This window comes from Peromyscus maniculatus, chromosome 2, assembly GCF_049852395.1.
Source record: "Peromyscus maniculatus bairdii isolate BWxNUB_F1_BW_parent chromosome 2, HU_Pman_BW_mat_3.1, whole genome shotgun sequence".
Classification (NCBI taxonomy): domain Eukaryota; kingdom Metazoa; phylum Chordata; class Mammalia; order Rodentia; family Cricetidae; genus Peromyscus; species Peromyscus maniculatus.
In genome coordinates, this window is record NC_134853.1 from 30,367,548 (window position 1) to 30,389,147 (window position 21,600).

Below are 21,600 nucleotides of genomic sequence, written 5' to 3' on the forward strand. Positions count from 1 at the left end.
AAACAAAGGCTTTTTATTGTTGTTTTTCAAGATAGGGGTTCTTTGTGCATCCCTGGCTGTCCTGGAACTCCCTTTGTAGACCAGACTAGCCTTACCTAGCTCTGCCTCCTGAGTGCTGAGATTAAAGACATGCACCACCACACTTGGCTAAACAAAGGCTTTTTAAAAAAGAAGACGGGCTGGGCAGTGGTGACGCACACCTTTAATCCCAGTACTGGGGAGGAGAGCCGGGCAGATCTCTGTGAGTTCAAGGCCAGCCTGGTCTACAGAGCAAGTTCCAGGAAAGGCACCAAAAGCTACACAGAGAAACCCTGTCTCAAAAAGCCAAAAAAAAAAAAAAAAAAAAGAGGGGGGGGGGCTTTGCTGCGTAGCCCAAGCTGGCCTTATACACGCAGCAATGCTCCTGCCTCAGCAGTTCTTGAGTATGCACCACCATGCCTTTAAAATGAGTATTTACAGTGCATATTAAACAACTTTTTGCACAAACAATACTAGACAGCAAGTGTTTTAAGTAAGTTGTATTACTTTCGAGAGAAAAGACGATGAAGACAAAAGAATCCAACCCATGTTAAATTAAAGGACGTTTTATTTACTGACAGATTAAACACCGTAACTTCCGGCAGTGCAAAATGCACTGCTGAACCCATGACAAAGAACTGGTGTTAATACACAATGTTTAAGCAATGCTGCACGGGCTTTTGGCAAAGTGCTGTGCTCTTCATTCCGTATAAAACTGACCATCTGTGACCCAATCAGTATAAAAAATGTATAAAAACAGAAAAACAATTAGATAGTGGCTCAAGAAAACAAGCTGCCGTTTATGCATAGATTGATGTACAGTATATATATACCCTAACCAAAATGTCCCTTTTACGTCTTCAAGTTGATGAGAGAAACAACTGTGCCATAAACACATTACAAAGGCACACAGCACAACCTACAATACTTCTTCTCATACCCTGCCTTCAGAAGGCAAATGTGTTCACAATTTTACTAGAGGAAAGAAATAAAGCCACTTCTTAAAAATAACACACACACAATTATTGACTAAAGTTCAAAGCTGGAGGAAAACAAAACCACACACACACCCAAGGCCCCCAAATACACACCTAACCTCACTAAGCACTGGTTTTTACAAGTTCACCTAGAAAACAATATTAAAACAGGAAAGTACAGAGCCAAACTCATTTAACAGACATTTTTCAATATCACAAGAAAACTTATCAATGATACACAGAACATCACTTAAGTTGCCTTCCTCTGAATAGTAACTTCTCTTCCACATAAAGGATACTGTTGCCAGTGAGAGAAGACACTTCCTGGTGCATCTGCACCTACTCCTGGTGTCTCTCTGCACCTGAGCTGCTTGAATTGGTGTCACATTTCAAGAGAAACTGGCCTATGACAAAGTGGACAACACTGTCATATGTATAGATTTGTTAAATAGACAAGCATCCGTGCCAAATTTCAACATGAGAATAAGTAGGTAGAGTTGCCATTTATAGTGCATCAGAGGCTGATGGCATGGAACTACCTAAAGAATTTAAAACAAATAGTATCTATAAGCCTTATAAAATAAAAAGATAACTTCAAGGCAACAATAGAAACATAGTAGTATCTCAGTACAAGGAGCAGTCTCTTCATTGTCTCTACAATAGAAAGAAAAAGGTAGAAACTTTCCCCACTAATCTATTTAAATGTGTCTTCTAGTTGTCCTTCATTCTTAGTTTTTTTCCAACTCAAAAAAGAGAGAATAGAGATGATACTCTCCCTTGCTTTTCTGTTTGTTTGTCTTAAGAATATACAAAGACTGTATGCTTCTGTGAGGACAGAGCAAAACAGCAAAGCAATTCAGATTTCAACAGAAGTGAAGACTAATAGCCAGTGTACAGATTTGAGAAGCGAAAACAACAGGCAGGCTTATGAGTCCTGGCAAGTTTTAAGTAAACACTCTTCTCACTAGAACCAAAGAACTGATAAGATAGGGACAATCTGCATGGGAATTGGAAAAATATACACAAAGTTAATGAGTTTGAGATTTTTCTTTTTTTTTAACTTCCTGCAATGGGAAGTAAAAATCCAATCTCCTTGCATCTCTGCACCTAATCAACCATACAAATACAAATAGCCACAAGATAAATATGGCGAGCTAAGCATCTACATACAGGGCAGAATATAACTCAGGAAATAGTAATTAACGGACTACACGCTCTAAAATGTTTAACACAAAACACAAACTTTGAGGAATGTGGAGGTCCACTGTAAAAGCTAAAAAACATACTCCATGTGTATGGCAGATACACACCATGTATTCCAGACTTTCCAAGCAACATCCTAGGCTATCAGTTTAGAATGGCCAGAGCTCCTAAATTCAGGAGTCTCATTGTTTTGTTTGCAGTGCTGGGATGGCACTCAGGACAGTGCACACACTAGACAAGTGCTCCCCACTAAGCTACATCCCCAGCCCTTGGGGTCTCTCTTCTTACTGCCTGCACTTTCAATGAGGTACATTGTAAACCACTAGTAGTTACAACAGCAAAAGGAGGATAATCAGTGAGTAATCAACTCAGAAAATGCATTTTGGCCATGTTTCAAAAAACATTTTGTTGTTTTTTGGTTTTTCAAGGCAGAATTTCTCTGTGTAGCTTTGGAGCCTGTCCTAGAACTCACTCTGTAGCCCAGGCTGGCCTCGAACTCACAGAGATCCGCCTGCCTCTGCCTCCCGAGTGCTGGAATTAAAGGTGTGCGCCACCACTGCCCGGCCAAAAAACATTTAACAGGTTAACATTGTTCTTTGTTATTAGGCTTGTGTCTTACACACAGTAGTTGCCTAACATGCACTGACCAAAAATTTCAATTTTTCAATTCTTATATGTGCCAATTTTAGACATAACTTTAGATTCTCACACAGGAACCACAGTGTGCTACCTACTGTAGGTGATGTGGTTGGTAATCTTAACCCTGAAGGAAAAAAAAAATCGCAGTAATTTATGTTTGCTTGTTATTAGGACCAAGGCAAAAACACTAGGCACAGACAAGGCAAATGAAGTCAGTAACTGAAAGAGATGTAAATGTACTTAAGGGATGAACAAATCTAGGGGAAAGTTGTTTAAAAACAACAACAAAACCACTGCAGTTTAATACACAAATCAGTTCACGCTAGCCAAACAAATTCTAATGGCTGAACTTCCGGCTTGTGGGACACAACTTGCATGTGACGTAAGGGGGTAGGAAAGGCTTACATGTATTTAGAAGCTTGTGTCCAGAAGACACATAGCTGGTCTATTTTCAAGTTACCAGCAGATGATCCTATAACAAACATGGTGTAAAACATGCAAACCTTTGTGAAAACAAATGACTTCTCAAATGACTTCTCAGTTTGACAAGCTTTACAGACTTGGCCCCTAATTAGAAAACAAATAAATAAAGGGGGAAGTCAGTATGGAAAGGTTTAAGGAAGGATGAGGAATCTAGATTCCTGTTCTAAGAGAGACATCCTGGCACTTGTTTCAGCCAGTATAAGACCCTCCACTGTCTAACTGCCACCGCTCTAAAAGCCTCGCCTTGTCAGAGGAGCACAGCTCTTCCCTGAAAGTCTCCCAAGGTTCCCTGCATCAATCTGCTACAGGGATAATACTTCACATAACAGTATGCTGCTTTTTTTCCTTGAAATTATTTCATAAACAAGTGTTTAATTAGGGTTGCAGAGGAGATAGGGAAATGCGCTCTTTGATTATACAGGTAAGGATATTACTCTCAGTAGAATATGCTTTAAGCTGTAAATGGGTTTTAATTTTCCAGAAAGTTGTTTGCAAGTGTGGTTGGCTCATTAAAACCCATCAAAACTGCTTTTAAAAAGAAGTGACCAGTTAGAGGTAAGAAAATGGACTTTCCTCTACATCAAGTTACATCACTGGCCTATGTGAGTGGAACCCTGCACCCTGGTCTCATTAGCACCAACCCTGAAGAATAATCATGGCAGAAAGTGTGCCATAGCCTCCCACCACTAGGCTCAATAGAAAGGCCCTGGAAATTCACACAAAGTTCAGTTCTGACAGCTCCACTTGCAATTAGTATGCAGTCCTCACAACTTTGTGAGGGAGGTAAGTATTATTACTCCCCTGCTGTGGAGGAAACAGAGGCCAAAGTGGTTAAAGATTTTGTGAAGTTAAAAAATGAAAGCTCAAGGAAACCAATCCATCAGTCTTCACTTGGATGCTGTAAACGCGCCACCAGAAGTCCCGTCTCCCATGCTTTCCCCTTGGGAGAACAGGCTCCATGTCTGAGGAGTTACCTTGCTTAAGGGCAGACATGAGCATGCAATTACCAAGTGCCTGGGCAAACACTTGTGCATTTCCAGCTGAGCTGGCAGTTAAGACTCTAGACACCTCCAAATACTGACTGACCGCTCTGTGGGTTACCTACAGACAGACTGCAAATGTCATCTCACAGGTCTAATTTTCCCTTTGCATATGAGACAAGTGCTTTTGTCCATGACAGCTGTAGTATCTGTACCATATTGTGGAGTCACATCAGAATTGTTGAATGCATTTGTACCTGAATTCCACAATAAACTGCAATGAACAATCTGGGAAAAAAAGAACCATACATACAGAATATGTCAAGTTTTCTTTCAGAAGTAAGTTCAGCCATTAATTCCATTATATCCATGGCAAAAATCACTTGTTAATGCTCATGTTAGTGTATAAAAATGTACTCATTATATACAGAAAAGACTTATCAAGTACTGGTCAATAAAGTATATGGCTGACCCTGAGAATAAATTTTTGCTTACACAAAAGATTAAATAATACAAAATTGATAGATGAAATTTGTAAGATACTAACTCATATATACCTTACTATATTTAAAGACCTCCCCAAACACTGTAACTGTATTGATATGTTTCCAAAAATATTCTGAAAAGGTTATTTAAAAGTAATTGTCAGGAGCAAGGCATTATGTGATACAAAGCACAAAATATGGTGGTGATAGTGTCTAGACACACTAGGCAGTTGGTCTTCAGTTGGCTGGAAGGAGACAGCATTTTCAATGTATGCACACACACATCCACATACATGGGCACAAACCCATGGAAACCAACATTCTCAGTAATTGTACTGGCGTGGGCAGGGCTGGTGAACCACCCAGCCACTGTGCTTCATCTGTCGAGTATGGCAATCCCTGGTAAGGTTCTGGCGACGAAGGCCATTTCTGTTCAGAGACTGTCTTTCACTCTGTCCTTTTATCCATTGGGAAGGGCGGAAGCTCCTGGGTTGTTCCAGAAACGCTGCCTGAGCAGCAAGAGCTGCAACACAGCAGTGAATGTGCTCCCCCATTTCACTCTGGGCTTCCATTCTGAAACAGACCAAAGTGGAGTGTGTCAACAACTACTAAACAGGCTACTTCCTTAGGAATTTGGTTTTCTACATTTATTTGTCTCTGGTTGGGTAAGAACTTAGTGCCTCCTGGCTGATGGACAGATTTATATTTTGTGACTGTATTTGCTGCTAGTGGTAGAAGGGAGAAGCCAACTTTTTGTTTTTGTTTTTGCTTTTGAGATAGTGTCTTGTTATTGATCCCAGGCCACCCTCAAATTCACCATTCTCCTGTCTCAGCTTCCACGTTTTGGGATTAGAAATGTGTGTCATAGCTCCTAGGTGAAAAGAACTTTTTTTTTTTTTTTTTTAAGACTTATTTATTTATTATGTATACAGCATGTATGACTGCAGGCCAGAAGAGGGCACCAGATCTCATTACAGATGGTTGTGAGCCACCATATGGTTGCTGGGAATTGAACTCAGAACCTCTGGAAGAGCAGTCAGTGCTCCTAACCTCTGAGCCATCTCTCCAGCCCGAAAAGAACTTTTAATAGGAATGTAGCATATAATCCAGAGATGACTAAATGGGCTGTATATTAAAACTGTGCTCCATACTCTGAGTGAATTTAATATGGTTCTCCAGGAGGAGAACTGATGTTTACTGAACATCTGTGGTTCGGTTTAGTATCTAAGATAGAATCTCATGCAGATCAGGATAGCCTCAAATTTGCCATGTAGGCAACACTGGCCTTAAATTACTGATCCTCCTGCCTCAGCTTTTCAAGTGCCGGAATTACAGTGTGAGTCACCACACCCAGCTTTCAGCTGTTTAGAAGATATTATCTATTTCATTCTTACTATAATATTAAAATAAAATAAAATTCTCAAATTTGACTAATCAAAAAGCATGTACATCAACAGCACCTTCACAGATGATTTCTGGCTACAAGTAAAATGTCCTAGGTAGCATATGAATCAGTATTTCATAGAAATGTACATAAGGACATTCCTTTAACTTTACATTTTCTAGATAAAAAAACAAAAGGAAACAAAAAAAAACAATGCCTATTACATGCATCATTTTTTTTATTTATACCACAGGAGGGCATATTTTGGAATGGCAATTACACAGCAGTGTTTCAAGACCCTTAAAAATACATATATTGGAACATGGTTGTATACATTAATAACAAAGTTAATTTTCTGCAGTGCTGTGTATTGATCTCAGGCCTCTTGCATAATTGACAGGTGAGCTACATTCCCTCCACAACTGTACTGATGAGGATGAGGACTGAGGGTCTCTAATACAGGCTGGTTTCAAGCTCCCAATGTATCCAGGAATGACCTTGAACTTCTGATCCTCCCACCTCTACTTCTCCAGGACTAGGTTTACAGGTGGGCACCACCAAGTCCAGTTTATTCACTGGCAACTGAACCCAGGTTTTCTTGTGCACCAGACAAGAACTCTACAAACTGAGCTATATCCCAGTTTGAGTTTTAAGATTTTTACCAGTTATTTTATTCAGGAAGGCAGTTACATGTTTTACCTAAAATGGTGGGAGGAAACTGTCTTCATGCATGCACACACAGAGAACTAAAACAGATCCCATTGAGAAATTAACAGAGGGTTGGGTGGCAGTATAGCTCAGTGGTAGAGTGCTTGTCTAGTACGTACAAGGCTTGATCCCTAGCAGTAGGGAAAAACAAAAACGAAACAAGCAAATAGAAAGAAGCTACTATAAACGCAATGGTTTTTAGAAGGCAGGCATTTGGGTTCCTGGTCTCCCTGCTTAGACTGATAACACAGATCATACAGTCTCAAAATGAACATACTTACTCTGTGCCCATGAGTCTTATAAGCAGCTTTTCCTGGCCCTACAAATGTTAAATGGTGAACTATTAAATCACTAGTAAGATTTAAAATGCCATTTTAATTTTACTACTAGGACATGGTCATTTTTCTTTATTAAGACTGATTTACTATGGGCAAATTGAAGACATTACTTAAAATTATGGTATCATAAACATTCACAAACAATGTTTATAAAGGCTAAGATGCAATAAAATGTACACTCTAAAGCCATTATAAGTACTTAGCATCATACTCATGTGGTTTGTACTAATATCCCTGAGGACATACAGAATGGAAGTAATACTGAAAAGCATGGTTTATTGCTTGCTTGGAAAGCAGACTGTTTGCTACATAAATAGTCTTGCCATTTTGCTAACACCTAATTCTACCTTGATTTAGAAATACAAAAACACACTTCTTTTTGAGACAGGGATCTCACTATGTATTCCAGGCTGCCCTTAAACTACTGTTCCTCCTACCTCACCCTCCTAAATGCTACAAGCATGTCACCATGGTTGGCCTTTGATAATTTATTTATGAAAAGTATCTGTTGATCCTACATGTCAATATGTATGATACAGGAATGCAAATCCAATTCCTGTGGCATCTAATATCAAACACTTAACCCCTAAATACAGTTTGGATAAAGATGATGATTTGGATAAAGCTGAAATACTCTAGAGCTAGGCTCTTCAGGGGAAGATTAAAGTATGATTTGGTAAGAAGATGAAGTGGAAATTTGGTAAAACACGATGATGAGTATCATGTCTAATAAAATAGTATAGAACCCATTGGATTCAAAGTAAAGATGACAGGTATTGGAATGAGCCCATACAGTAAAAACAACTTAGGACATGCCCAGGGTGTTAATAGTATTCGTCTGTGGGTCATGAGGGATGCCATTTCAAATTTTGAAATTTCTGCATATTTAAATTTTTGGCAATGTATGCTATAACATTACTTTGCAAAACTGCCAGTTACATCATGTGTACTTTAAAAATATCAAATGCCAATAAATAAACTTATAGTGACTATGTCAGATTAATCATGTTAGATTCTTTTCTTGAAAAATTTTTTTTGAGATTTTACTTATTTCTATTTTGTGTGTATGAATGTTTTGGTTGCATGTAAATAAATCTGTGCACCACGTGCCTGTAGTACCCATAAAGGCCAGAAGATGGCGTCATCCCCAGGGCCTGGAGTTATAGTTAGGAGCTGCCATGTGGATGCTGGAAATTGAATTTGGGTCATCTCAAAGAGCAGACAGTGCTCTTAACAACTGAGCCATCTCTCTAGCCCCTAGTCATTCTTGGGTGGATTCTTCAGAGATGCAATCAGTATCAGTAGGGAAGAATTTTTAAGAACTGAAGAAATCTGCTTAAAGCCAATGTAAAGCAATTAAATCACCATCACCTCCAAACAATTTATATTTTATGCTTGCAGGTCAGAAGAGGGCAAACAAGTTATATTTTAAATGTTTGTTGGGACGCTGAAAAACACTTAACTCAGCAAAGTTATGGCCTTCAAAAACGTGCCACTTGAAGTCCCAGTTTATGCCTGGTATTACGTAACTGTATAAGAACATGATTTTTGGTTTGGTACAAGTAACAGGAAATGTATTTAGCCTTGCTAAAGTGCATCTGTAGTATTGAGACTTGGGAGAGTAGCAACTCTGGAAAGGTTAACGTTGCCTGGGCTTAGTTATTTACTCCATAGATGGGAAACAAGCTATATACAGTGGGCCAGTGGAGTCATGGCCTGAACTATCCAAAAAGAGCCTTTTGGATGACAGTGAAGTACTCCAAAGGACCCAGGGAAGGCATAAGTCAGGGACAATCCTCACAATGTGGTTTGCTATTACAGGCATGTTCCACTGACATGCATGACTGATGGGCCAGGCTCTAAGCGAGTGAGATGGAGAGGTAGGAATTGTCTCAGACGTACTGCTGAAAATGTTCTCTTGATAAAAGCCACAGAGTATCTGGAAGGTTGATTTGTGACACACTAATCTTTACTGACTTCTCTTCCCTGAGTTTACTGGGCCCTCAACTCTCCATTTTGGACTGCCATATAACAACATCACTGCAGTGTGAAATCTGAGGACAACCCTTGGAACAAATACTTGGATTTTCTAGGTTAAGCACCATTTAAGGTGGTTAGCTAAGATATGTGGAAGAAAATAAATTTTTGAGACATATTTTAGGTGAATTTGATACCCTAAATAATCGAGTCTATAATATACCAGAATTATATTCTAATATACTTATCAGAAATACTAGTCTTTTTTAATTTCCCTTCAGTAGCATAATTTTGTAAGTGAGGTAGTTCTCTTTTATACAACTGAGCCATGCTATAATTAATAACCTTATAAAACTCAATCCTGACCTACATGCTGCAATTATAGCCTTGACCATGTTACTTAAGTAAATCTCTAACACAATTACTTTTTTTATCTTCCAAAGCCTTCGCTTTGTACTGTGCAGAAATAAACTTTTGCTTAGCAGACTGCTGTGCAGAGATTAGGAAGTGCTTGCAACATACCTGGGGCTGCTCGAGTTGTAGTCCTCATTCCCACAGCTGGCCTCACCGAGACCTGGGCAGGGGTTGTGAACAGCGTACACAGACATGCTGGGGTGTTCAATGAGAAGGTTTTCCATAGGACTTGTTTCCACCTTGATAGTGGTTAATCCACCTGCTGTAAAACATGGGGGAGGGGTGATGAACCAGCTCTCCTCCATTGGGCAGGACTCAAACTGGAGGAAGCAGGAGTCACTGGTATCAGCCAAACACTCCAGAGATGCAGGTAAACAGGAGAAGACTGATGTGTGCTCTGCTGGGGACTCTTCACTGATGTCATCATCTTCCTCCTCTTCCTCGGCTGAGAAACCAGTGCAAGTGTCTAGGTTGTGATCCACATTGCACATGGGAGGATGAGCAGTCAGTTGTGGTAGAGTCATCCAAGTTCACAGTAGAAGAAAGGACAATATTATATTAGAAGATGCTTACAAAGGCAATTTTTGCTTGTAACAATTATAAATTCATTTCCAACCTGTCTGTGTATAGTTATACTGGCACTAAGGAATGGCTTTAGGACTTGATATTCTGGCAGATAAACACAGTATGAGCCCCGTGGGTTCCTGTTGCTCATGAGGGTTTCCCATGAAAGTGCCTCTGCTTGCACCAGGCTTTGGGAGTTGCAAAACTGCAAAGTCTGACGTCAGTCAGTTTCACTGACTGGATTGTCTGGCACAAAATGTTTCCTGAAAGTTTTTGGAATGTCCTTATTTATTTACTCTTAAACCTTAAAAATTACATTTAAGAGTTCACACATTCTTTGTATATATGTACACATCCATGTTTGAGTGCACATGAGGGTGTGTGTGTGTAGAGAGAAGCACAAGTGCTTGAGCCAGGTATGGTGGGGTGTGTCTAGTGAGGGGGCAATGAAGGCAGGAGGACCAAGAGTTTAAGGTTAGCCTTAGCTACATAGCTTAGCTTGCTGGATGCCGCGTGTGTTGTGATGATGAATTGTTGAGTACACCTTACCTATGAAGTCAACAAGAATCCATTCATCATCTTCTTTCTCACTAAATTCTGGTTCTTGGTTGGAAGTAGCAACTTCACCTACAAACATTTTGTTCAGTCTCTGAAACATTGTTAAGGCAAGATTGAGACTTTGGCTGGAAAACTTGATAGCTGAGATTTCAAAACCCTGTCTTCAGTTGGCCTGATGGCACAGGCAGGAGATTAAAGTGCAGTGTTTCTCCAACTTAGGTGAAGAACACGAGTCGTCATCCCTAAAATAAAACAGAAAAAGTTGTTTATTTGTATTTGTTGTGAGGGTTTTTGAGACAAGGTTGGCCTTGACTCCTAATCCTCTCGCTTCTACCATTGGTGCGAGGTGCTCATCCTCCCCACCCCTTATCCTGCTGTTTTGTGTTCTTCGTGTATGACTTCAAGCCTCATATTTGAAATCTATAAGAATAGCATAGTTTAGCTCTGGAAATAACTGTTACCGGCATGGGGAAATTCACACTGTAGAAACCTAACTGCAAGACCTGGGGCTGGCAACAAGCGTCTCTGTGGGGAGGTTCAGGAGTCAGTGTGTATATGGGACTCAAGTCCTGGTTCCCCCTTTCACTGTACAGCTTAGGCAGATGGGGCTGCAGGGGTAGAGATGGTTAAGATCACTGGTGGTTCTTGCAGTTCAGTTTCCAGCACCCACATGGCCATTTACAACTCTGGTGGTTAGAATGAAAATGGCCCCAGGCACAGGCTCATAGGGACTGGCTATTGGGAGGTGTGGCCTTGTTGGAAGAAGTATGTCACTGGGGCCAGCTGTGAGGTCTCAGAAGCTCAAGTCAGGCCTAGTGTAGCTCTCATTCTTTTCCTGCTGCCTGCAGATCCAGATGTAGAGCTCTTAGCTACCTCTCCATCACCATGTCTGCCTACACACCACCATGCTTCCCACCATGATGAAAATGGACTGAACCTTTGAACTGTAAGTCACCACCTCAATGAAATATTTTCCTTTATAAGAGTTGCATGGCCATGGTGTCTTCACAGCAGTAGAAACCCTAATTAAGACAACAACCATCTGTAACTCCAATTCCAGGGGATCTGACAGCCTCTTCTGACCTTAGAGGGCACCAGCATATACACAGTACATATACATACATGCAGGCAAAACACTTACACATATAAAATAAATAAACCCTAAAACACAGAAACTTAGGAAGATGACCAGTGAGGTGGCTCTGTGGTAAAGGCACCTGCTTCTGAGTCTAGGATGTAAGTTTGATCCCCACAGGTGGAAGGAAAAAAACAACTTACACAGGTGATGCTCCCACCTCCACCCATGTGACACACAGACACACATTGTCTTTAAAAAGACTTAAGAACAGTTTCAGTTGGTTATGGCTCCTGCCTCTGGTAGTTCTGGTAAGCTCTAAATAGGAAACCCAGCTTGTTTTATCTAAGCACAGAGTTACAGATATAAGTGCCTATATCTGCCTGGCTACCAATAGCACAGTAAATGGAAAACACATCAAGAAGCATTTTTAGTTTTTTTTTCCTCGAGATTATCTTTTTTTGCTACCTCCTACCAGCTCTGAAGCCACTTGGTCCCTTGTCCAAACTACCAGCAAGTTCTGTGGACTCCGGCTACACAAATAGCCTAAATCTACTTGCTATTCGTAACTCTCATTCTACTCCAGGCCACAGCATTCCCTGATCTACTCTTGTTAAGTGAGATTATACAGGCAGCACGCTTAGTACGTCTTGACACAGAGTTCCCTGGATAGGGCAACTGTGGTTCTACAAAGAGTGAGTGAGTCCCTCTTACGTCTAAGGCCTAGTGCTGAGCACAGGGGAACAGCAGTGAGCAAGAACCACACAGGAAGTGAACCAGTGCGTGCAGTTACTGAGGGAGCAGAGAGAATGACCAGATGGTCCTCAGACCTCCCTGGTGCAGCTCTCCAGTAACATTGGATAGCTGAGAAGATCCGCAGTGGAGGAGGAGCCGACAGACACTATGGAAGCCTACGTCGAGCATGGCATTGCCCAGATGGCTCAACATCCAGAGGGTCAAAGGGACAAGCTGGGACCATTTCCTGCAGGACCTTATAGGGAAGAAATTAAGAGAAACCCGTAGGGGGGGATGGGGGCGGCGGCGCACGCCTTTAATCCCAGCACTCAGGAGGCAGAGCCAGGCAGATCTTTGTGAGTTCGAGGCCAGCCTGGGCTACAGAGTGAGATCCAGGACAACCAGCGCTGCAGAGAAACCCTGTCTCGAAAAACCAAAAAAAAAAAAAAAAGGAGAAGAGAAACCTAGGCATGGAAATACTATCTGTAACCACAGCACTTGACAGACTGACAAGAGGATCCATATTCCTTGGCCAGTTTGGGGTACATAGTGAAATCCTTTTTTTTTTTTAAAGCTCAGTGGTTACAAGCTCTTTTTTTTTTTTTTTAAGATTTATTTACTTGTTTGTTTATTTATTATGTATACAGCATGTATGACTACAGGCCAAAAGAGAGCACCAGATCCCATTACAGATGGTTGTGAGCTGTCATGTGGTTGCTGGGAATTGAACTCAGGACCTCTGGAAGAGTCAGTGCTCTTAACCTCTGAGCCATCTATCCAGCCCGTGAAATCCTATTTTTAAATAAATAAGTAAAAGGGGTGTATCATCAGGAAGAACCAGATTCTGGATAAGTTGAGTCACAGTGGGACCATTTAGAGGGCAGGGATACCACACCAAGTACAGGATGGATGCTACTATGCTGAGTTAGGGGAAGTGCATGGTGACACAGCTAGAGATGTTAGGCAGGAGAACACAAGTTTGGGGGTGTGGCTTGGCTAGCAGTGCAAATGTAGAAGCTGTCAATGCAAGAGGAATGACAACGGGCGCTTGTCTTTTTTTTTTTTGTCAACAGGTTTAGCCCAGGTTGCCTTGGAACTCATAGTGATCTTTCTGCATCAGCTAGCTAGGATTACATACATGAGATACAAAGCCCAGCTCACTTTCAAAATCATTTTCACTTAAGAGAATAGTTGAGTTGCTGCTAATAACCTGGTGCCATTCTCTATGTATAGAATAGACTGCCACAACTATTTGGCACACAAAGGTAAAACATCTCAAACAAATGACATTAAGACACTCTGTGGTTGTAATGCACCATCCTCAGTCATTAATTATTAAGTGTGGGTAAACAGGAAATGTCACTTGCATAACCAGTTTTCTTGAAACCTTCTGGGAAACAGCATGCTCAGATCATGAGGGCTGCATGCTAAAAGGAGAAATTAATAGAAAAGGTGGACTGTGCAGTCTGCCTGAAAACAAAGGATGAGTCCTTATGAGGTTGGGTGCATGTGAAGGGTTTTGAGCATGTAAGAATGGGGACTAAAGATACATTTTCAAGCATTTCCAGTGTCTCTTCGGTTATGAGGGCAGACAACAGCCCAAGCACAGCTGTGCTGCAGAAGCTTAGAGAGCCCTCACCATTGTCCTGAGTGTAAGGCTCCAGCTGTCTGTGTGCTCTCATTAGCTAGAGCTGCTGCAGAGTGGGGGGAACTTCACAGGGGGCCTCTTCAGTCATCCTGAGAGAGAGCCTTGTCCTCCACTTACCTGGGGACAAGGCACTGGGACTTGGGCCTTATCAGTGGCTACAAGCCACAAAATGTGGCTGGGTCAAGGCTACTGGGGCAGCTGCAATCTGCCCCCTTTGGCTACAGCCTGTAGTATCTGGACTCTGCCACAGACAGGCTACTCCTGAAGATCTCTGTGAGACACAGCACACAAGTCACACGCTTGTTGTCTTGATGTCAGGGGTCACATTTCTCTCCAAGGACCGGCAGTGGGAGGTAAAGAACTTGTCTTCCGCTCATGGAGTCACTGCTGGTATTTACTGGCACACCTGGGAGCCTTGAGAAGGACTCAGAATGGAGTCCTGGGAAGAGGCGAGGGTGCTAGTCTAGGATCCAGCAGGGGAAGCTCTGGCACTACCCTGGGTGGCTGGAACTGTGTGAATTAATCCTTGTGAGCCTCAGTCTCACTGAGAAAAACAGGAGGAATGGACAGGATTGCCTCCACAAGGGTCCACAACTAATATAATCATAATGTGAAGATGCTCTAACTATATATGAGGCTTTCTGGCCTACCTTCTGTGTAGGTATTGCCAGGGACAACCAGGTGCTAGAGAGTGGAACCCTGGACACCAACTCCATCAAGGCTACCACCAAATACATCAGATAAACCATCCTATGTATTTTACTTCTGTGACCAAGACACTGAATTTTAACTTTTAAAACTGTTCTGTTGGGAAAAAAGATTTTTAATTTTTTTTGGGGGGGGCACTTTTTTTTTTTTTTTTTTTTTCAAGACAGGGTCTTACTATGTAGCTCTGTTTGTCCTGGAACTCACTATGTAGACTAGACTGGCCTTAAACTCACAGAGATATGTCTGCCTTCTGCCTCTTAAGTGCTGGGATTAAAGGTGCCACCATTGCCTGGGTAAGATTTTTAGTTGTTAATTATTTGTGTCCACAAAGCCATAGGTGTGGGATCCTCCTGGAGCTGGAGTTGCAGGCAGTGGGCAGCCACCCTGTGGTTCCTAGTAATCAAACTCTGGTCCTCTGGAAGAACAGTATGCTCTTAAAAGCTAAACTGTCTTGCTAGTCCCTCTTTTTTTTTTTTTTTTTTTAAGAGTGGGCTTTATTATGTATGTAGCCCTGGGTAGCCTGAAACTTTCAGTGTAGACCAGGTTAGCCTCAAACACACAGGAGACCCATCTATCTCCGCCTACCCAGTCCTGAAATTAAAGGTATACACACCATACCCATTACAAATTTTAAATTTTGCTGGGCGGTGGTGGTGCACGCCTTTAATCCCAGCACTCGAGAGGCAGAGCCAGGCGGATCTCTGTGAGTTCGAGTCCAACCTGATCTACCAAGTGAGATCCAGGACAGGCTCCAAAGCTACACAGAGAAACCCTGTCTTGAAAAACAAAAACAAAAACAAATTTTAAATTTTAACCCACTTAAATAAACTGATATTTGAGTCAAACTGCAGAAGACTTTCAGTAATGTCTAGAACAAGTACCATATGTGAGCCTTCTTTTTCAACTGTAAACTCTGGTAACGAAAAGCCAAGTCAGGCAGGGAGTACTCTCGCTTCTGCCAGCCAACTTCTCCTTTGTGTACCCAGTAAACTATTCTTTGTTTGTTTGTTTTTCGAGACAGCATTTTCTCTGTGTAGCTCTGGCTGTCCTAGAACTCACTCTGTAGACCAGGCTGGCCTCAAATTCACAGAGATCCACCTGCCTCTGTCTCCTGAGTACTGGGATTAGAGGTGTGTGCCACCATTGCCCAGCTCAATAATCTATTCATAAAGCAAAAATCTAAATATAGTTTAAGTATTTCCAGTGAGGACTTTGCATCTGATTATGCTACTCATATAAGGTATATATTGGAATGTACTTGAAAGATTTTTGTACTGAAACATTATCTCAATAATTTTACATCAATTACATGTTAGTGTAATGATGTTTTGATAGTTATGGTTAAATAAATTATGCTAATAAAATTTCATTTCCCCTTCATTTAAACATAGCTACTAAACGGTGGTGGCGCACACCTTTAATCCCAGCACTCGAGAGGCAGAGCCAGGTGGATCTCTGTGAGTTCGAGGCCTGCCTGGGCTACCAAGTGAGTTCCAGGAGAGGATCTGAAGCTACACAGAGAAACCCTGTCTCGAAAAACATACATAAATAGATAGAAAATTTAAACATCTACATAGGACAGTGCTATTGTAAAAAAGAAAAAAAAATTCCTAGGGGGCTAAAGAGATATAGGTAGGCAGTTAAGAGTGTATGATGCCTCCCAAAGGGATTAGAGTTTGATTCACATTGCTCACATCAGGTGACTCACAGCTGCCTGTACAGATGGCTCCACACCTTCTTCTGGCCTCTGCAAGTGCTTTCATGCATGTTCCCTGTCTCCGTCTGTCTCTGTACATGTGTGTGATAAAACTTTTTTTTAAAAGTCTTCCAAAGCTTTAACACCCTATCCTCCCACCGATGACCCAGAGAATGTCCTTCATAATTGTCACTATTCTTTTTACCTTAATACCTACTAGAGATGTTAGCTCCCGAGGAGAGCAGGTTCTATGTGGAGACAAATAGAAAAAGCAGGGCTTTAGAGTTTCCCCATACAGTCAGTGACACATTTATAACTCTAGGGCAGTAGTAAAACTACAATGAAAGTTTCAGAGAAAACATGAATCCCCAAGAGGACAGACTGACAAATATAGCTGTGGAATTTAGCGAAAAGGCCAGAGAAGCTGGAGGAGGCAGCCTGCTGCTCTGAGCTACTTGGAAGCCTCTGGGTAGGAAAGAAACAAATTTGGGCCCAAGTATTGATCAAGGCAGATTTACCCATTGCTGCTTGCCTGCTTTAAAATACCTCCATCCTCATTCCAAAAATGGTATCTTTTTCTTAATAAGATGAACAAAACCACATCATAGAAGTTGAGAAAATGGGGGTGGATTCTAGTCCACCACCTTGTTCAATCATTGCTAGCATCTGGCCCTGTTTCTCTTAGTTGCCCCCCCCCCAGGCATAATAAAAAAAAAAAAAAGTCATCTTTGTTTTGTTTTGTTTTGTTTGAGACAGGGTTTCTCTGTGTTAACAGCCCTGGCTGTCCTGGAACTCACTTTGTAGACTAGGCTGGCCTCCAACTCAGGGACATCTGCCTACCTTTGCTTCCCAAGGGCTGGAATTAAAGGTGTTCGCCACCACCATCCTGCAAGTCATTATGTTTTCAATTTAACATTTTGTCCTGTTTTTCACATCATATGAGTAGAAACCGTTTTGTGGGCAGAGAAAGTGGCTGAGTTTACTTGTGGGTAAGAATGTTCTCCTTTGAGAACTTAGAGTGGAGCTGTTAGCTTGTAAGGTCTTGCTGGCATGCCTTTCTCATTTGAGATGCATTCTCGGGGAAAGAGTATGGTGTGAACTTAACTGCTGGTTTTTGAACTTGGTCCTTCTACAGCGTGTGGATTAGGTATTTACATGCCTCTTGCTGCTTCAGTTTTCCCATCCTGAACATGAGAACGACAGCTACCCTCTTCTCAGGAGCAATTTCACAGTAGCAGCCTGGTGAATAGCAGGCAGGCTCACGGGGAACTAAGCAGGTCAGTTATAGTATCTTTGGGTCTGGAGTTTTTTCCTCTAAAGGCTCATATATATGTGTAGGACTAACTAGTCTTATACTAGTTAACTAGAATTACAATTTGCAGAATGTTTTATGGTATGTGATAGGCAGTTGAAATATTTGTCTTGTGATAAGAAACCGAGCCCCAGAAATAAAAATCACTTGCTCAAAAGCAAGAGAGCTGGTATCCAGAGGCAGTGGCAGGGTAGGAATCCTTCCAGCCCCGTGCCTTTTCCCTGTACTTGATCTCCAGCTCCTTCTGTCTGTTTCTAAAAACTTCACAGACACTTTTCAGTTGTTTCGGCTGCCAGCAGGCGGCTCCAAAAACATTTACAAATTAACAACAACAACAAAAGCACCCACAAGTGTGAAGAGTGCAGTTGTGGCTCCTTGGCAGTTTTGAAATACTAGCTGGCTAAACATATCAGTGGAAAGCATCCTAAAACTACTTCTCTGGGGCCAGCAGGGTAGCTCTGCAAGCATCTGCTGGCAAGCCTGATGACGGGAGTTGGAGCCCCAGAATCTACATGGTGGAAGGAGAGACCTACTAGTTCAGGTGCTAATACAAGTGTTTGCTCTTTTGGCCTGAGACAAGGGCTGGCCTTGAACTCCTGATTCTCACACCTCCACCTTCCCAGCACTGGAATTACAGGCGTGGGCCACCAAGCCTTGGCTTCGGTTCAAGTAATTTAAAAATCAATTTTGAACTAAAACAAAAAACAAAAAAAACCACAACAACCAAAAACCCACCAAGCCAAGAACGTCGTCTTGGCTCGTTCCACCTCGACTCTATTTAGCTAATTTACAAGATTATTCCCCTGTGGACTCATCGCCTCCTGTCCCAAAGTCTGAAAGACAGTGGGCAGAGAGCAGTTAGGTTGGTAATTCACTGCTTGTTAAGCTTGACTTGAAAGCAGCCATTCTCAAGAGAAATACACTAGGAAGCAGAAAAGAATACAAGACTGGAGGAGAAAACAAAAGACCTTGATCATAAAAATTAGGCCGTGGTTTCCAGCAGGGCCTTTGAAAATTATAGTTTCGAATGATAGTGGCTGAGACTGAAAAGGCCCTGGTGTTTTTCACACCTGCCAATGAAAAGTATTACAATCACCAAGCATGTGATTGCGGGATCTTGGACATCTGTAATGATGTCGGTTCAAAAACCCAAGAGTCACACTCCTCTCTTTAAACTGCTAAGCATTCTGAAGGGCTCTTTCAGCCAGGACCGCCGAAGTCCTTAGGAGTTACAGGTGGAAAGGGGTTCCTTCTCCCTTAATCTACTCTGGACTTGTACACGGAGTAAACGTACCATGAAAAGAGACGCAAAAAGGAGGAATTGCACGTGAAATCCCTCTGCAAATAGTAAACACCGTTTCCTTTTAATTGGCTGTGTGGCCATAAAATTACTTAATCTCCCTGTGCCTCCAAGTTTCCTCCGTTTAAGTAAGCAAAGCTGGCCTCACGGGGCGGTCGCGACGGTCTGAGATGAAGTGTTCAGAGGCCACCGCAGTCCCGGCACACCCCAAGTGCCAGCGACCACACTGACCGGGACCGGGGGACGGGAAGTGCTCTCCCTACAGGTGCGGGCGGGCTCGGGGATGCGCGAGGTCAGGAGGGGCCGGGGCGGGTCTCGGGGTAACGGAGCGGGTTTCCCGTCACCCGCCGGTCCCCGGGGTCGCCGTGCGTCCCGGCAGGGAGGGGGTGGTGGGGAAGGCAGGGAGCGGGCTCCCCTCCGCCGCCGGCACTTACGTGAGGCGGGCGGACGGCGGGCCGACGGCGGGCGGGCGGGCGGGCGCTGAGGTAGCTGCGGCGGGCCGGCTCCTGCGCTGCGGTGGCTGCCCTGGCGGCCGCCGGCCCGTCCGGGTCCTTTTGTTGTTGTGCAGCTCTGGGAACAGCTGATCGGTTCCCGGCCCCGCCCCGAGCCGCGCCAGCCCCGGGCCGACCAATGGGCTGCGCGGGGGCCCCCCGGGGCCGCTCTGCGAGAGGTTGTCACTAACGCACGTGACCTGGCATCCGGCCCGCGGCGCGCCCTGGGCAAAAACAAGCCCGGGCAACAAAGCGGGAGCCCGAGCTCTCGGGGCGAGTGGGAGGAGGGGAGAGAGCGGGGGCCGGGGAGTGGCCGAGATGGGAGGCAGCGAGAGCGAGGGGAGCGAGGAGGGGAGAACCCGACCCCCCAGCCGCTTTGGCGGAGTGAGGAGCTCCGAGGGTGGGCACGAGGCACTCAGCCCCCCTTTTCTCTGAGGGGTGGTTGGGATACCAGTTGCTCCTCTGGCCGGTGTAGAGATAAAACAATAGCCGTGGTGCTGAAGGCAAACCCACCGCTGGGCCTCAAATAACGTGGGATGCGGGTGTTCCACTCATCCCCCCCTTAGTGAGACCAGAAGCCAGGGCCTCATCTGTTTTAGGAACTTCAACGGGGCGCTCATGGTCTTGCCCCTAAGATTCTGCCTATGGGCAAGGCAAAGCCTGGCAGAGGAGGCCCCCAGTGGAGGCCTGAAGGCCTCTAGCTTCCGAAAAGAGAATTAGCTCAGTGTCTTCTCCAGGGGTATGCATCTCTCATGTGACCTGAGGAGGTTATGACCTGTCTTGTTTATATGCCTGAAAAATGTAGACATTCACATGAGACCTACCTACTCACCAGCTATTTATAGTGAGAAGGAAATGAGACACTGCATTTATAAAGGGTTTCCAAAGCAAAGCTCCACTGCGCATATATAGGCGGGTTAACTGGCAGTGAGAGTCATGTTGATGTGAGCCCAAGTGGTCTGTCTCTAAGGACCAGCAGCTAGACCAGTGGTTCTCAACCCCTTTGGGAGTCCAACGACCCTGAAAGGGTCCCCTAAGACCATTGGAAAACACAGATATTTACATTATGATTCATAACTAGCAAAATTACAGTTATGAGGTAACAATGAAAATAATTTTATGATTGGGGGCCACTACAACATGAGGAGCTGTGTTAAAGGGTCACAGCGAGCCAGACAGGCTATAGATAGATAAAGAAGGCAAATGTCTGACTTCTTCCCCTTCTCTTGACCTGAGACAAAGACCCGGTGTGCTTTTTCTCCTGCCCACAGAGCTTCCCATCTCAGCGATTAGTCCAGGCTGGTCAGGTATGTTCAAGGTTGGTCCTGAACATGTTTACTGGAAACTGTGGTCCTTTCAGCTCCCCTTTGTCTAATTTACCAACCCAAAATTAGAGGAGAGGGACCCATTCCAGGCCACCAAGAACATTTAAAACATCCAGCCTTCCAGGGAAAATGGATTTTGATCCACAAGTCCCCTCTCTGCTCTGCGGTGAGTCAGGGAATTGTCTGGTACTCAGGTAATGATCAGTATGTGTTGGTCATTTGACCTTACATGCTTCAAGGGTGTAGTCTGTGCAGTCTGCACTTGAGATTTTAGCAAATCAGGTTCTTTTCTCTCAAATGCTATTGATACGTTAGGAGCTCTGTCATCTCTTGTTTCCTGTTAAGAATCCATCTAGAGGTCATCTTCCCATTTAGAACCAAAACTTACTAACAATGATAAAAGTCTAGTTTTTTTTTTTAATCAAAAATACTTACTTTGTCCAGCTTAATAAGTTTGTTACCCCTAAAGGCAGTGTATCAAAGCATACAATACCTTATTAGGACAGAGTAAACCTGAGGTAAATGATTCTAACAGAGGTAGCCATCATAACATCTCCATCACGAAATGGAATCTGTCCTCCA

General features: G+C 43.1%; 2 protein-coding genes across 3 annotated transcripts in view; one reads left to right on the top strand and one right to left on the bottom strand.

Moving 5' to 3' along the window:
* The window catches only part of LOC107400982 (uncharacterized), a 53,467-nt gene that overhangs the window by 18,665 nt on the left and 13,202 nt on the right, over nucleotides 1–21,600 (top strand). The gene's annotated exons all lie outside the window — the stretch shown is intronic.
* On the bottom strand, nucleotides 569–19,768 carry Tp53inp1 (tumor protein p53 inducible nuclear protein 1). Of its 2 annotated transcripts, XM_076563901.1 has the most exons (5): nucleotides 19,637–19,768; nucleotides 10,720–10,970; nucleotides 9,715–10,072; nucleotides 7,159–7,196; nucleotides 3,045–5,358 (listed from the first exon to the last, which is right to left on the bottom strand). In XM_076563901.1, exons 2-4 carry the CDS (start codon nucleotides 10,826–10,828, stop codon nucleotides 7,175–7,177), a joined length of 489 nt encoding a protein of 162 aa, XP_076420016.1. In that variant the 5' UTR covers nucleotides 10,829–10,970; nucleotides 19,637–19,768; the 3' UTR covers nucleotides 3,045–5,358; nucleotides 7,159–7,174. The 2 variants fall into 2 exon arrangements, with proteins under 2 accessions (XP_076420015.1, XP_076420016.1); XM_076563900.1 differs by lacking the exon at nucleotides 7,159–7,196 and having other exon boundaries at nucleotides 569–5,358.